We start from the raw sequence: 14,440 nt of genomic DNA, 5'->3' as shown, positions 1-14,440 counted from the left end.
GTCTCTTCTGGTTTGATCGATAGATATAATTGAGTATCATCTGCATAACAATGAAGGTTTATGGAGTGTTTCCTGATAATATTGCCTAAAGGAAGCATATATAAGGTAAATAAAATTGGTCCAAGCACAGAACCTTGTGGAACTCTGTGATTAACGTTGGTGGTCACCGAGGCTTCATCGTTTACAAATACAAATTGAGATCGATCTGATAAATAGTATTTAAACCAACTTAGTGCGGTACCTGAAATGCCAATCGACTGATCCAGTCTCTGTAATAGGATGTCATGGTCAATGGTGTCGAATGCAGCACAACATAAGTACAGCGATGAGTCCTTTATCTGATGCAATTAGAAGGTCATTTTCACCAGTGCTGTCTCTGTGCTGTGGTGTTTTCTAAATCCTGACTCAAATAAACTATTCTGATGTAGAAAGTCACACAACTGATTTGCGACTACTTTCTCAAGGATCTTAGAGAGGAAGGGAAGGTTTGAGATCGGTCTGTAGTTAGCCAACACCTCTGGATTAAGAGTGGTCTTCTTAAGGAGAGGTTACAGCTACTTTGAATGACTGTGGTACATGGCCTGTTAGCAAAGACACATTGATGATATCTGGTAGAGAGGTGCAAATTAAAAGGTACAACTTCTTTAAGCAGCCTTGTTGGGATGGGGTCTAAGAGACAGGTAGACGGTTTAGAAGTAGAAACCGTTGAAGACAATTGGTCTAGGTTAATGGGAGAAAAGCCATCCAAATAAACACCAGGGCATACAGCCGTTTCCAAGGCCACTCCACTTGAGGACAGATCGGCACTGGTTGAGGGCAAGAGATCATCAATCTTGCCTCTCATAGTTACAATCTTTTTATTTTATAAAGCTACTGAGGTCTATAGGAATACACGGCTCCACAGAGCTGTGACTCTGTCAGCCTGGCTACAGTGCTAAAGAGAAACCTGGGGTTGTTCTTATTTCTCTCTATTATTGATGAGTAATAGGCTGCTCTGGCACTACAGAGGGCCTTCTTATACTGGCCTATACTAAGGGCTGCCAGAAGAGTATATATTGTTTGTTCAGACAACAGACAACTGTTGGACAGCAGAATAATTAGATTTGTTACATTTTCAGTAAGTGGAATTAAAGTGCTCCAAATGGAGTATAAATCACAGGTCTCTCCACAGAGCAAATCATCCTGGAGAAGCTTTCTTCATTTTCTGAATACAAAGCTTGCCATCCAAGAAAGATTCAAGGATTCTTGATCATCTTAGATGGAAATATGTGACTGATGTGACTGATGTGATATTCCCCTTATCAATTGAAATGACATATTTTGCTCTGATGTAGCTTGTCTCTCTAGCTATAGACTTTCTGGACAGCACACCTTTTATTTTTAATGATTAACCATTGAGTGAATTCCTCCCCATCTCACTAGCCAATCCATTCTCAGTAACTACAATTTATAGTGGCACCAGACCAAACAGAGTAGGCCAAATATGCATTGCCCCTGCCATATCTTCCAGTCCTGCTGTGTTCGAAGGCCCATTCTGTATATTATATCCAGCTTGTTCTGGGCATTCCTTGAATCTTCCCGTTGGACTTGCCTGAAATATCTCCCCAGTGACTCAGCACTGGGAAAATCTACCAACTCTGAGCTGCTCCTGGAAACTAAGATATATGGGGCTCACTGGCAGTCCAGTACCATCAACCCATGTTCCCAATTACTGATGGTATCCAGAGTTATGAACCATACACTGGTGCAGAGTTTTATGAGGGAAGTTGTGAGTTTGATACATCTGCACAGAATGGGGCCATTAACTGGGTTGATGTGTTTCAGGAGGTTTAAGGTTCACAGGTGGAAAGGTAGAGAACAGACCTGCCCCTGCACCCCACTGGCTGCATGCATTCCACTGGGAGGATGAGACAAGGACATACAATCAGACAAATTCTGAAAAACTGGTGGTAGAAGTGGTTCTTCCGTTAAAAGGGGGTTTAACCGGTGACATATGGAAGTACAAGCAGTTGGCAGTCAACTGGCAGTGAGTGGCATTTTGAAGTTCATGCACCAAACTTCAATCATGTGTTCATGTGCACTGATTATTCACAGATTTTGTCAGTAACATGATTCCTAAACCTGTAAACGAGAAACTTTTTAAAAGGCCAAGGAATTAAGAAAAACCCAGCAAGATTTGGGAAACTTGATTGCTTTGCCACATTGACGGTTCACCAGATTTCTAAAGCTATTTTAAAAATGTGTACATGCACTTGCATGATATAGACCCAGAAGGAGGAAAGTATCACTTTGGTAAGATTGCAATGGGGTGGAAGCCAAGATTGCAACTTGTTGCTGTGCATTGTTGTACACCAAACTGTTCAATCCAAAGTCTGACCAAAACTCAAAGGAAGTACAACCATTCCATAATCTGGTTTCTACATTTGTTCAATTCCAACACTGCAAACATCCTGTGCTCCCCAGAGCGTGTCCTATCACTGTGTCTTCAGTCCAATGCTCCAGCCATACGAAGTGACTACATTTGTCACATTAGTGAACAGGTTTCACCAGTGGTTCTAATAGTCTATGACACATCCATGGTTCAGAAACAGGATACTTGATGAGACAAGATTAAAGAACAACTGCATAAACTGCTTTCATAGGACACGTGTTTTAACGTTAATCACAGTACTATCCTGCTTCCACTTAGTGACACATAAACAAATCACCAATGATTCACCATTTACTATGGCCTATATCCCATAATGCCAGGCACATTACTGTGGACTGTGTCTTACAACCCCCGATACCCAAGCTATACCACTGTCAACACACACACACACACACACACACACACACACACACACACACACACACACACACACACACACACACACAAAATAAGAAGAATATATTGCTGTTTGACATATCGGTGTTTTATAATGTTCTGATGAAGAGCTTTGCTGGTGCTGATGACAGCACATGCTCCCTTAGAACCAGCCAATGCCAAGAGGTGGAATATTTATGTTAGCGAGGTGTGGGGTTTGGCTGCTGCTGCTCTCTTTTACGCTGATTTGAAGGGAGTTACTGTATAATGGTAATACACAAACCAGTTGACCTTTTAATTACCCATTAGGGGAATAAAGTACGCAGCCAACTCTGGCTGGTTCAACACTCTTCACGGGTTTGTGCATTTCTGTTGAGAGCAAGATATACGCTTCCTGGAAGGGAATGTAAATAATAATTAACTTCAACATGAGCCCTGACCCCTAAAATGAACCTCATGTGGGCAAAGTAAGTGTTGGGTCCGTTTCAAGGCTGAAACGTGGATGGAAACTGGAGATCAAACCCACAACAAAGCTCCACTCTGGATTCAAAGAAAAGTGACAGCAGGTTAAGCAAGTCTGCATTTTGCAACATAAAGGTAATTCAAAGATTGACTTTGGTGATTTGGGTGAGGCATCTGGTGCGATTGCTGGTAAAGTATTCACTCAGAAACGGAACGATTAAATAGATTTATTTACGCCACGGCAGTTTAGCTAGGAGAGGAATGGGGATTTGTCAAGTAGGGAGTTCTTTGAAGTGAAGAGAAAACGGCAGAAATCTTCTCAGCAGCTGCTTTCTCCCCCCGCGCAGGTTAGGTCGAGCCCCAAGTCTTTGAAATGACTACATCAGAACGTCGGAGAAAGCCAAAAGTATCTTTGGCACTCAGCACTTATTTTCATATTGCTGGCACTTCAGGGATGCCCTCAAGGTTTTGCCGAAAGCATTAAAATAAGGTTTTCATCATGACGTGTTATCCTATGTAACTTAAATTCCACGCATTTGCGCGCCACTCTTTCTCCAGAAGGACTCCCACACTAGCCAAAGTATACTTAAAAAAACCTTAAGAAACCATTTTCTCCCACATGTCTTCGAAAAGACTCCTGAATTGAAGGCCAATTCTACTTGCAGGCAGGTCTCGAGTCATTTACCTCCATATGATGTTTCCATCACCTGGGACAAAAGTGAAGTTCAGACTTCAAACAAATGGGACGCCGCCATCCAAATGACTAACGTAGCAAACCTCTCGCCACAAAGTCATAATTGTGAAGCACCATTGGCCACCACATATACCCTCTACCTACTCTAGCTAATTGGTAGCAGCACACACTTTGTCGGGGCAAATTAATAACTTGGATTGGAATCGGACTATGCTGCATGATTGTTTATTAGATTTGTTTCATCAGTTGTTTTTGCTCCAAACGACATCAGTGTTTTTGAGAACTTTTTCTTTTCTGGGAAGAGGTTAAGATAAGATGGAAATGGTCCTAATGGGGAGACCATTAACACTGTTTCTTGTTTGTAACTTGTCTTCAGCCTTTTGGAGGGGACGGCTGGTGTGACACCATCAACAACCGGGCCTACTGCCAGTATGATGGAGGGGACTGCTGCCCGTCCACACTCTCCACCAAAAAGGTACACAAAATGGATATTTTCAGCGTTTCCATCACTTTCTTCCCATCTGTTTTTGTTTAAAAAAAATAAAAATAACAATACACTTTGAGAGATGGGATACAAATTCACAATTTCCGTACGCGTTTACTTTAAAGGTGGCGAAGTGTCGCGCAGCTGGCTTCCAGCTCCCCACATCTTGCAATCGAGATGGAGCCCGGAGGCCGGGAGCTGGATTCCGAGCCAGATTCTTCCTGTTTACCGTAGTAGAAATCTGTCTCTCTTGGCAGGAGCGCCGCACCGCCACGCAGGAGACTTCGACTAAGCAAACAAACACAAACCCCATTGCTACTTTCCCCTCTCTCCTGTTAACGACTGCGCCTATTTATTCCCTCTCATCTTTACTTACAACAACAGAGGAGACTTGTGCCCTCCGGCTTTTCCACTCAAATGGTAAATAGGCTGGTTTTCTCACCTTGTCGCGTTGAGCGCTCCGCTGCAGAGGGAACGGGTCGGGCTTCAGGACGTCAGAACCCTTGCCAGGAGGCCAGACGTTTCAATCTGCCCACTCCATCCAGTCGAATTCCGTCTGACACGAGAACACACTTAGCGGTGGGCTTAATCAACCTGATGGGGATCTTCTCCCAGGTTTAGCTTCCTGCATCGTGTTATCACTTCATTCAAAGCGTCATTCAAAGTGGAGATGAGAAACGTTTGTGTTTGTGAAAAATGAAAAAAAGCAAACCTGAATAAGTGAATCCGTTTGACAAATACCTTGAGTGTCTCCATGTGTATCCGTCCGAGCACGCGCTCCCCCGGCGACGGCTTGTCTGCGGTCTAGTCGGTCACTGTTCACTTGGCGAGGGAGTCAAGTGAACTCCCGTAGTGAGGCGGCATCCTGCAGAGCGACGGCGTTTGCAGAGCTCTGTTTCCCCCGGGGCGCGGCTGGTGCAGGTGTGTGGAGGCCATGACAGGTTGAAGCCGCACCACGTATTTTCTCTGCAGCCACACAGGCAAAAATGAAATAAATAAACAGAGCGGTCGTCCTGCAACCACGAGGTACCCGGTTCAATCCCCGCTCATCCCCCATAGTTGCATGTTGAAGTGCCCTTGAGCAAGACACTGAACCCCCAGTTGCTCCCCGGGTGCTGCAGCTCCTTAAAAACTAAGGATGGGTTAAATGCAGAGAATAATTTCCCCAATAAAGGTTACATTATTATTATTATTTATTGCTTTAGTTTTGGTACGTATCAATCATAAACACACACAATGTTATTTTAACCTTTTTCTGCTTGTAACTTGACCACTTGATATGGCGGGATGAGTCACCCTCGCATGAACTCCGCCAAATACTTTAATCAATATTCACATCTATTTGCGTCTTTTCAGGGGCCAGCTGGGGCCTGTTGCATGAATTGCACTCGTCAATGTGTTGCAGCAAACAGCAGCAGGCAGCCAGAAGACCTTGGGCCTTTCTGCCGAGAGCCCTCAGCGAAACCGTTTCCCCCAATCAGCCGCGGCCTACCGTCGCCTCGCTCGCAGTCGCCCTTACTTCCCTCTCTCTCTGCCTCCCCCCCCCCCCCCCCTCTTTTTCTCTCTCTCCCGATCTCCTCGCTCCTTCTCTCCCCGGGAGCGAATGTTTACATTTCTTGCAACAGACGGCTTCGTGGGGCACCAGAGTTTATTTTGCAACCTTTGGTGATGGCTCGCTTCCTAGACGAGAGCTGGCAGCCTCCCCTTCTTGATTCTTAACATGTGTTCATCCGCTCACCTCTGCCGTGCCCCCCCCCCCCCTAAAGACCCTCAAGGATTTCTCGCCACTCAGAGGCCAGGTTGAACCATTTGACATCATGCACTTTATCGGCCTCCGGGGGGCTGTTGGAGTTCTCTGAAATGTTGAGGAAACACAACAAGTCCACTAAGACTGACACTCGGGTTACTAAGCGGCGCTTTACCTTTCAGCGCAAACGCCACCAGCCGCCGGGGTCGGTTTCGAGCAAATTTTATTTATATTTTAGCATCTGTTTTTGCCATTCAAAGCCGGGCTTTTTGTTACAGTTGAAATGCTACGGCCCTGTGGGGAGGAACTCCTGCACTGGAGCATTTTTCAGTGATGCTGCACTCCCTGAAAGCTCTGATGTAATATTTCCTCTCACCCCGCTACCATCCATCCTTCTCAATTAGGCTTTTATTTCACCTACTTGGACTAGAGTAGTCCATATACATATATATCTCCTATATATGCTTGTTTTCTGACAGGTCATTCAGTTCGGGGCGGACTGCAACCAGGACGAGTGCACTTGCCGTGATCCGGACGCCGAGGAGAATAAGAGGAGCGCCAAGGACTCTGGAGGAGGAGGAGGAGGAGGAGGAGGAGGAATGCAATAAGATGGAGGGATGAAAGAGGCTGAACTTGTGTTAAACAGAGTCAAACCACAGACCACAAGACACAAACAACAACAAATATAAAAAATGTAGTATTTGCAATGCGGAGAAAAACGCCATTGAAGCCAGAGTTCACACCGTCATTTTGTTTCATCCAAAGCAATCTTGCCGTTTAACGGCACCACGTGTGAGTCACGGTGATTCTAAAAATAAAAAAAAAACAGGATTCCTTCCCGCACAAACATCCGCACGTGAACATATCGTTTTCTTTCTCCTGTGTAGAAGATTGTGTTTTAAAAAGGAGGAAACACCAACACCATCGGGATCAAAAGAACTGTACAGACCTTCCAATCAAACTGTGTTCATGGAGCCGGAACATGAGCGCTCCATGGAAGTATTCCAAAGTACTACCTTAAAAGTCTCGTCCGATGTCAATTGAAAACCAAATGAGGTCAGATCGAAGTCGCCTGATCACTTAAATACAAAAACAACCACAAAAAACATAATCTCTACCGTCTCATTACGGACCAAAACAATTCTTTCCAAACACTACGATGTCTCCTTCATCAGATCCTTGAGCGATGTAAAAGGAAACCTGTAAAGACTAATGTATAGACTAATATATTTGGCCCACCTAACATATCTTAACAGATCACGTTTTAGGCAACACACTATTTATGCCACGGATGCAATAACACAATCTTCCCAAACATGTATTTTTTCTGTACGTACACGGCATTCACATCAACATTGTTTTGGAATTACAAACGATTAATTCCTCATCGAAAAGGGGGAGGGGGGGAGTCGGGCGAATGTTAAATATCACTGTCAGAATTATTATGTATTTCCACTGGAACAAAGATGTAATGTCGAGTCAGAAAATCTGTGGTTGAATGTTCAGATTAACCAAAAATGAAGATAAAAAAACAACACAGACTTGAAACTTGCATGTATGTATGTCAGGTTCTGGTATTCGTTAGCCAGAAGCTACAAAGTACCACATGTTGTATCTTAAAAAAAAAAAAAAAAAAAAAGAAGTGTAGTCATGTTCTCTGTGATATTTTACAGTACTTTATACTCTATATGAAATAAATTGCAACTTTATATCGACCCTTATAAAGTCTTGATTGACTGATTCATGAACAGTGGACTTGCTTGGTTTCTATGCATGTACTTATATACTGAAATGCTACAATTCAATTTGGCTGACACACACACACACACAAACACACACACACAAACACACACACACACACACACACACACACACACACACACACTTTTTGGCCTGATACCTTTTCTTTCAGATTTCTTGACAATAAATAATTGAATAGAATGAACTACGTTTCATACTATCATACAGATACTTGGATTGATGATGCACTGATCAAAACTGAATTCTAAAAGTGCCATGTGTTGCATTTTCTTTCCCATTATTTGTGCAAAACAATTGCTTCCGACATCTGACGGTGGAAGAACATCGATGCAGCTACTTTTCGTTACATATTCTTTATTGTCCTTTGAAGTAGCAAAGATCAAAGTGAAAAAAAGTGAAGTTTATGATAGCCACAGACATTATAGACAAAATATTATCATGCAGATAGTAGATGGGTGGTTGACATTTCTCCCACAGGTCTGTAATCATGAATCCATATGCTAGACTACGCTACACGACGGATATAACAAGACGATATTCATCAGACATTCACCCTGTCTTCTGAAACACGAGGAAATGTAAAATATTGTACATTTCTATACAGAAGAAAAACACTGTAATGCGCTTGTAATGTTGTAATTCATGAACTACTCTGCTGCCTATACAAAAAAATCTACAAGTGTTCATTTTAGTATTCACATATGAGATTTGTTAAAAACCAACAGCTAATATACAATGTGCATTTCAATCTCCAACATCAATACTAATTATAATAACAGAGAGCAAAAGTTAAAGTAGAGTCACCATAAAAGCACAGTATTAGTGGAAATGTCAGATAAATCTGTTCAAAGACATTATTGCATGAAGTTGTAATACACAGAGAAGCAGTTGGAAACATTAACGGGCGCTTTTTAACTTGGAGCCCGTTTTCAGACGTTTTTTCGTGGACTTCTTTTCTCTACATCTTTACCGGCTCAGAGGTCCGTTTGCAAATCTTAAGACGGAATATTGCGATAAAACTTGGAAAAATGTTGAATCTTAAAAACGGCCTCTTCGAAATAAGCTTGAGATCCCAAACCTCGACTGACAGGTGCAGCCGTTAGAGGTGGCTTTAGTCTTGACGGGATCGGGAAGAAAACTGAGAGATTCTTCGGCAACTTGGAGGAGAAACATTTCCACCATCGAAACATGGGAAAATAGGGTCCAGCGTGAAAAAAATAGCAAAGGTGCCCTTGAAGACGCCGTTAATTTGCTGTTTCAATACAGAATTACCACTTTTGAAGAGCGCTCATCGGTTAGATCGGGAATGATAGAAGAAAATACTGTCAAATGGTTTGGCAGGTTTCAGATAAGGTTTCCGGAAAATGAACTCATCTGTGTACTTCCTCTGTGACGCCTGTTATTCAGTAAAACTCCTTTAATACAGCTCCTCTTCAAAATGCAAACATTCAATACTACATTCAGCAGGATATATATCGCTAACACATTATGACAATGCTATGTACAAGGTTTGTTTTGAATGTATATGCTACTAAAATAACTGCCAGGAGACCATATATCTGTTTTGGTTCTGTCCAGATAAACCTCACCTTCCTCGTAGAAACGGTGTCGCTACATGCCATTTCCCACCTGTTTCAATGACACAACCAGGTTTGGAAGTACCAGTTTGCGATGCTGACTTCATTTTGAAATATGTAAAAAGAAAAAGGAAAAATAGACTAGCGATGGCTTAAAAACTGTCCACACTACACAGCAGCCACTTCACAGCTGAGATACATGATGTGTTAGCTCGTGGAGTGCTCGCCTGCCGAGTGTGCCGTTATTCATAAGAAATGTGTACGACGAACATCAGAAGCTAAATACGAAGCGATGGTCAGAATGTACCTGTGAAACTGAAGCCATGATGATTTTTATAAATCTCTCCAAGACTCCTGGATCCTTCTTTCATGTAAACTTTAAGACAACAAAGCGTTGACTTCAGGTTAGAATTTGTGTCAAGCTGAGCCATCAGCTTTATCAAATATGTTTTTGGCCACGGGTTCGACATCAAGAGTATTTTGTAATTTTTCACTAAAATATCCTACGACGTGATTTAAACAGGCGCTTTCACATTTAGATTAGAGTATTAAAATGTCTGATTTTTGCAACAAAGAGTAAATAAGAAATCTGTTTTAAAACAAAGATTGTTGAGTCCAACAAAGAAATGCAGTGAAATAAAATGCATGTTTAGTCATCTGTTTCTCTAAGATAATTGCGTTTAATGTCAACACAGAATGCGAGATGGATTTCAGGTGGTGCAACAGCTGCTGCAACAGGTGGTGCAACAGGTGCTGCAACAGGTGGTGCAACAGGTGCTGCAACAGGTGCTGCAACAGGTGCTGCAACAGGTGGTGCAACAGGTGGTGCAACAGGTGCTGCAACAGGTGCCTCGGTTTCCGAAATGATTTCTGACCCATTTTGGCTGTCTGTGCTCTTGGGGTCCGTCCATTCCTGCCGTTGCAGAATTTCCCACCAAACGCCAACTTCAGATATTAAAATGAAACGGCAATCTAGTCAAAAGGCAGCCTGCTTCATAGTAAATGTCTGCATTCATAGATCTACACCAATGGCCCGGGCACACGGGGGACATGTGGACAGGAGCGGCATGGGGATAGAACCGATGACCCTGTGATTAAAATATAGCTTTACTTCAGCTCTATTTGCTTGAGGCCAAACCATTTCGATGTATAACAAAGAAAATGTGTCATTATTAAGCGTCTAAAGGAAGAAAGGCCTTTATTGTGACGCAGCTGCTGAATGTGTCAAGTTTGCATTGGTTTTCGAGTCATCATTGCAAGGGAGGAATGGACTTCAGCAACAACTAAGTACAGCGAAGAGCTATGGTTCATAAGCCGCGGTTTATTAGATGGTTATCAGACTTCGATTTAACTTTTGAAATTTTCCAATAATGTGGTAACGCTAAATAGAACGGTTGTCATTTCAAAACATTTGCCGATGACACTATAAATGCAAATAGCTTGTGGAAAAAAATCTGAAACCTGCATTTTATTTGTTGCTTTGTTGGGTTTGATGGATCTCCCGTGTTCCCACGCACCGCCGAACTAAAACCCTCTAATGAATTCACAGCTCCTTGGGCTCGCCGTAGTCGTTATACATGACGGTGAGCGTCTGCTCGTCGCAGGCCTTGTGTACATCCTGGCCCATGTGCGACCAGTTCAGCCCGAAGGCCTTGGTGTCGGTGTAGCGGCAGGACAGGAACTTGAGGGACATCCTGCGGAGGCCGATCTTCTGCTCCTGAAGAAGACCCTTACACCACGGGGACAGTTCATCGAGCTGGGTGAGGATGAGGCCGGCCTTCCTGTGGGAACAAAGAGGAGGAATATGTAAAGTGTGTTTTTGTTTGCCATCCCGGCCTTAAAAACACCCACAAGAGTATAAGAGAACGAGCGATTTTCATTCAAAGAAAAAATAGAAAAAAAGGACAACACATGCATACATTTGATATTGTTTGTATCAGAGATTATTATGTGGTTGTGCCAAAATATGTCTTTAAATTAAGCCCAGCTTCAATTCAGGCCAAAGTCACGCTCATTCACGCCACTCAAGTCCAATTAAATAAATGCAGGTGTACAGCGCAGCCCAAATAACCTCATGCCACATTGACTTCAGTGTACCTGACTGAACTCTACCAAAAGCATCAGAATCTTAGCCCGATGTGCTCTTTAGGGAATGAGGACCCTGATCCGATCAGGTCTGCCCGAAGATGGTGTAAATTTAGTCTTTCTTGACACCAAACAGCTCCGTCCCCGCTGGACTGACACCTCAGCTCCCCTCCTACTTTATGATGTAGGATGTCATTAAAAAACACTGCAACACCTCCAACACAAACTTGTGCTTATATTGTGGTGTGTAAATGTACCGCTATACCCCCTGAGGTTCGGCTCATTTTCTATAACCAGTGTAGAAAATAGCAAGCTAGCTAACTAGCTAACTATCCAGCTGTCTGCTAGTTAGCTAGAAAGCGTTCTAATTCCACCATGCTTTATTGTGGAATTAGCTAGCCAGCTATCTAGCCAGCTGTCCACTAGTTAGCTGGCTAGCTAGCTTGTGAATTTCACCATGCTCCACACAAATAAGCTGAACAATTTGTAACTGATGTGGCGATAACAATGGGCTTTCCTACGCTGTGGCGAGTATCCCAAGTATATGAAGCATTAAGTTGTAACATTCTACTCATGCACTCTGGCTCTCTGCGCTTCGTAAGGCTACGACCCAGAACATCCGGGCCAAATTGATTTGAGTGGTCTGTTCTACTTCTATTTCATCTCTATGCTTCGGATACTTTGGACTGTCAACAGTCCATAAATCGCACCGTGGCTCTGCTGTTGTTTTCAAATGGCATCACTGTGACTAAAACTAAAACCTACCTATGAGCAGGGTAAGGTGCACTGTTACTGACAAATTCCAGTATTGACCCAAAAAGAGCTTGTGGAGGAAAACAGGGCTAATGGAGGGCTGCAATACTGCGAGGCAGCGGAGGGACTCTGACATGCATGAACTTGTCTTTCAGCCAAACCAGGCCAGCTGAAATATCACCGCCATGAGTAACACGATGCGCCAAGTTCACATAAACACACAGGGACACCGAGCGCAACAAATAATCATTAAGCCCGATGCAGCCCGCTTGGCCCTCGCGGTGAAACCCTGTCAAGTGTTTGTCTGCAGTCAGAAAATGGCAGCGGGAGAAGATTTCATTCATTCCACACACACTTTCTCCCCATCCCTCAGCCAAACCAGCACCCCTACAGCACGGCGTCCCCGTTCTGCCAAGCCACAAGTCTGCTGGACGCACCAGAGTCACCAGAGCCTCGGCACATTATGCTGATGAACTGATGACACATCGGGATGCACATTCGAAATGCACACATGAACAAAGAGCTGAGTGTTTTTAGCTCTCCGTCGCTCTAATTCTCCAGATGCCGACCACTTTCAGCAGATTACTTCACTGCCCTGCAGCTGTTTGGTTTCCCTCCTGAACGCATCAGTTTGAATCGGTTTGGAGTGCAAAATGGGCCGTCGAGAGCAAACCACACACGGTGAATTCACAAACAATACAATGTTCTGCTAATCATCAGTGGGCACTCACTCATCTGGTAGTCATGAGGTGGATGTGATGATGATGATAACAATGATGATTGGCATGCAAATAATGACGGGGAGGTGGGAATGAAGACAACAGAGACGACACTGACAAGGGAGAAGATGGCAGGGGATGCAATGGTGATCTCAACATGACTGATGATGGGAAAGATGAAAAAACACGCTTTGGTTCAATGTTCCTGAACTTCATCAGCAGATGCCGATGGAGATCATGTTGTATGACTTAAAGCTGCTCAATGGGTCATGTGGTGGGATTGTTATCTCAACTGTTTTATCCAACGTCAAGAGTTAGCAGGTCTCTGTCCTTAAAGTGCTCCTTAAAAAAGGGGAATTTGATAAAGGGGTATATTCCATGAGTTGATAATTGTCAAGTCATATGATTGAAAGCTCCAGGAGAGCTGCTAACTGGACCTTGAGGTGAGATCGCTGTCTTCCCTAAAGGCCCTGATGTCTACAGTGAATACATGTGCTACTTCAGCTGAGTACCACATGGAGGTAAACTAATGTCAGAGATGAAAGTAACTCCTGTTCTGTACTCTGCTGAGGCACTTGACAAAAAGTGTATGTGGCCGTTATTGATGACAAAGTGCTTTACAAAAATTAAATATAAAACAATAAGAAACAGAAGTTAACTCTTATCTTTGAATCAATCCGGATTATACTTGTTTTTCTCTTTCGGCCTATTAAAATCAAAAAATATTAATTAATTAATTAATTATTTTTACGACGCCTTTAACAACTACAGATAGTAACTACAAAGTAACGCTTTGGATTTCGAAGCGCTTTACGTTCTCTTGAGGATGCTTCAAGTTGTTCTTCGGGGCGGTTCCGGCATGCGGCTGAAAGGGGGTTCGTCTGGCGGAGCGAAAAGCGAACCTTTCGAGTTCAATACGTGGCACATGGTCCACTCTCTGGATCCAAATCTTGATCCTAAAACCAACCATCAGCAGTAAGTAAGAAAATATGTTTAATATATTTTTTTAATGTTATTTGTAACTCTGGTCTCTGTGGCGAACAAAATATCCTCTTGTCAAACAACCATTCAAAGGATGAACCACAAGTCTTTTTTTCTCTTCATTTCATTTGGATGATGAGCTGCAATTCTTTGGTGTTTTTCAACTTAAAGTTGGCACTGAGCGACACGCTGTAACAATACAGACAGCGTGTGGTCCGTGGCTTCATCTCCTGTCTCAAGGCCACTGTTCTGTAAACACACAGCATATCACGTCCTGCTTTGTGTTAGTGTTATTCCTGCATGCCATAATGAGCCACAATTTATTTAAAATCCTCCCCCCCCCGCGTTATTTTTGGCACATGTTTGCAAAC

General features: G+C 43.2%; 2 protein-coding genes across 2 annotated transcripts in view; one reads left to right on the top strand and one right to left on the bottom strand.

Moving 5' to 3' along the window:
* pappa2 (pappalysin 2) overlaps positions 1-6,786 on the top strand; it is a gene marked incomplete at its 3' end in the record, with an annotated part of 61,419 nt that extends 54,633 nt beyond the window's left edge. Inside the window, exons 26-27 of the mRNA XM_034555694.1 lie at positions 4,339-4,437; positions 6,673-6,786. Coding sequence (XP_034411585.1) covers positions 4,339-4,437; positions 6,673-6,786 — 213 coding nt within the window. The remainder of the gene's footprint in view (positions 1-4,338; positions 4,438-6,672) is intronic.
* Positions 6,787-11,074: 4,288 nt separating this feature from the next.
* The window catches only part of astn1 (astrotactin 1), a 335,249-nt gene continuing 331,883 nt past the window's right edge, over positions 11,075-14,440 (bottom strand). Inside the window, exon 25 of the mRNA XM_034555334.1 lies at positions 11,075-11,312. Within this exon, the coding sequence (XP_034411225.1) occupies positions 11,075-11,312 (238 nt within the window). The remainder of the gene's footprint in view (positions 11,313-14,440) is intronic.

The sequence above is a fragment of the Cyclopterus lumpus genome, chromosome 17 (assembly GCF_009769545.1).
Source record: "Cyclopterus lumpus isolate fCycLum1 chromosome 17, fCycLum1.pri, whole genome shotgun sequence".
NCBI lineage: Eukaryota > Metazoa > Chordata > Actinopteri > Perciformes > Cyclopteridae > Cyclopterus > Cyclopterus lumpus.
This window is presented reverse-complemented; position numbering and strand designations above follow the sequence as displayed.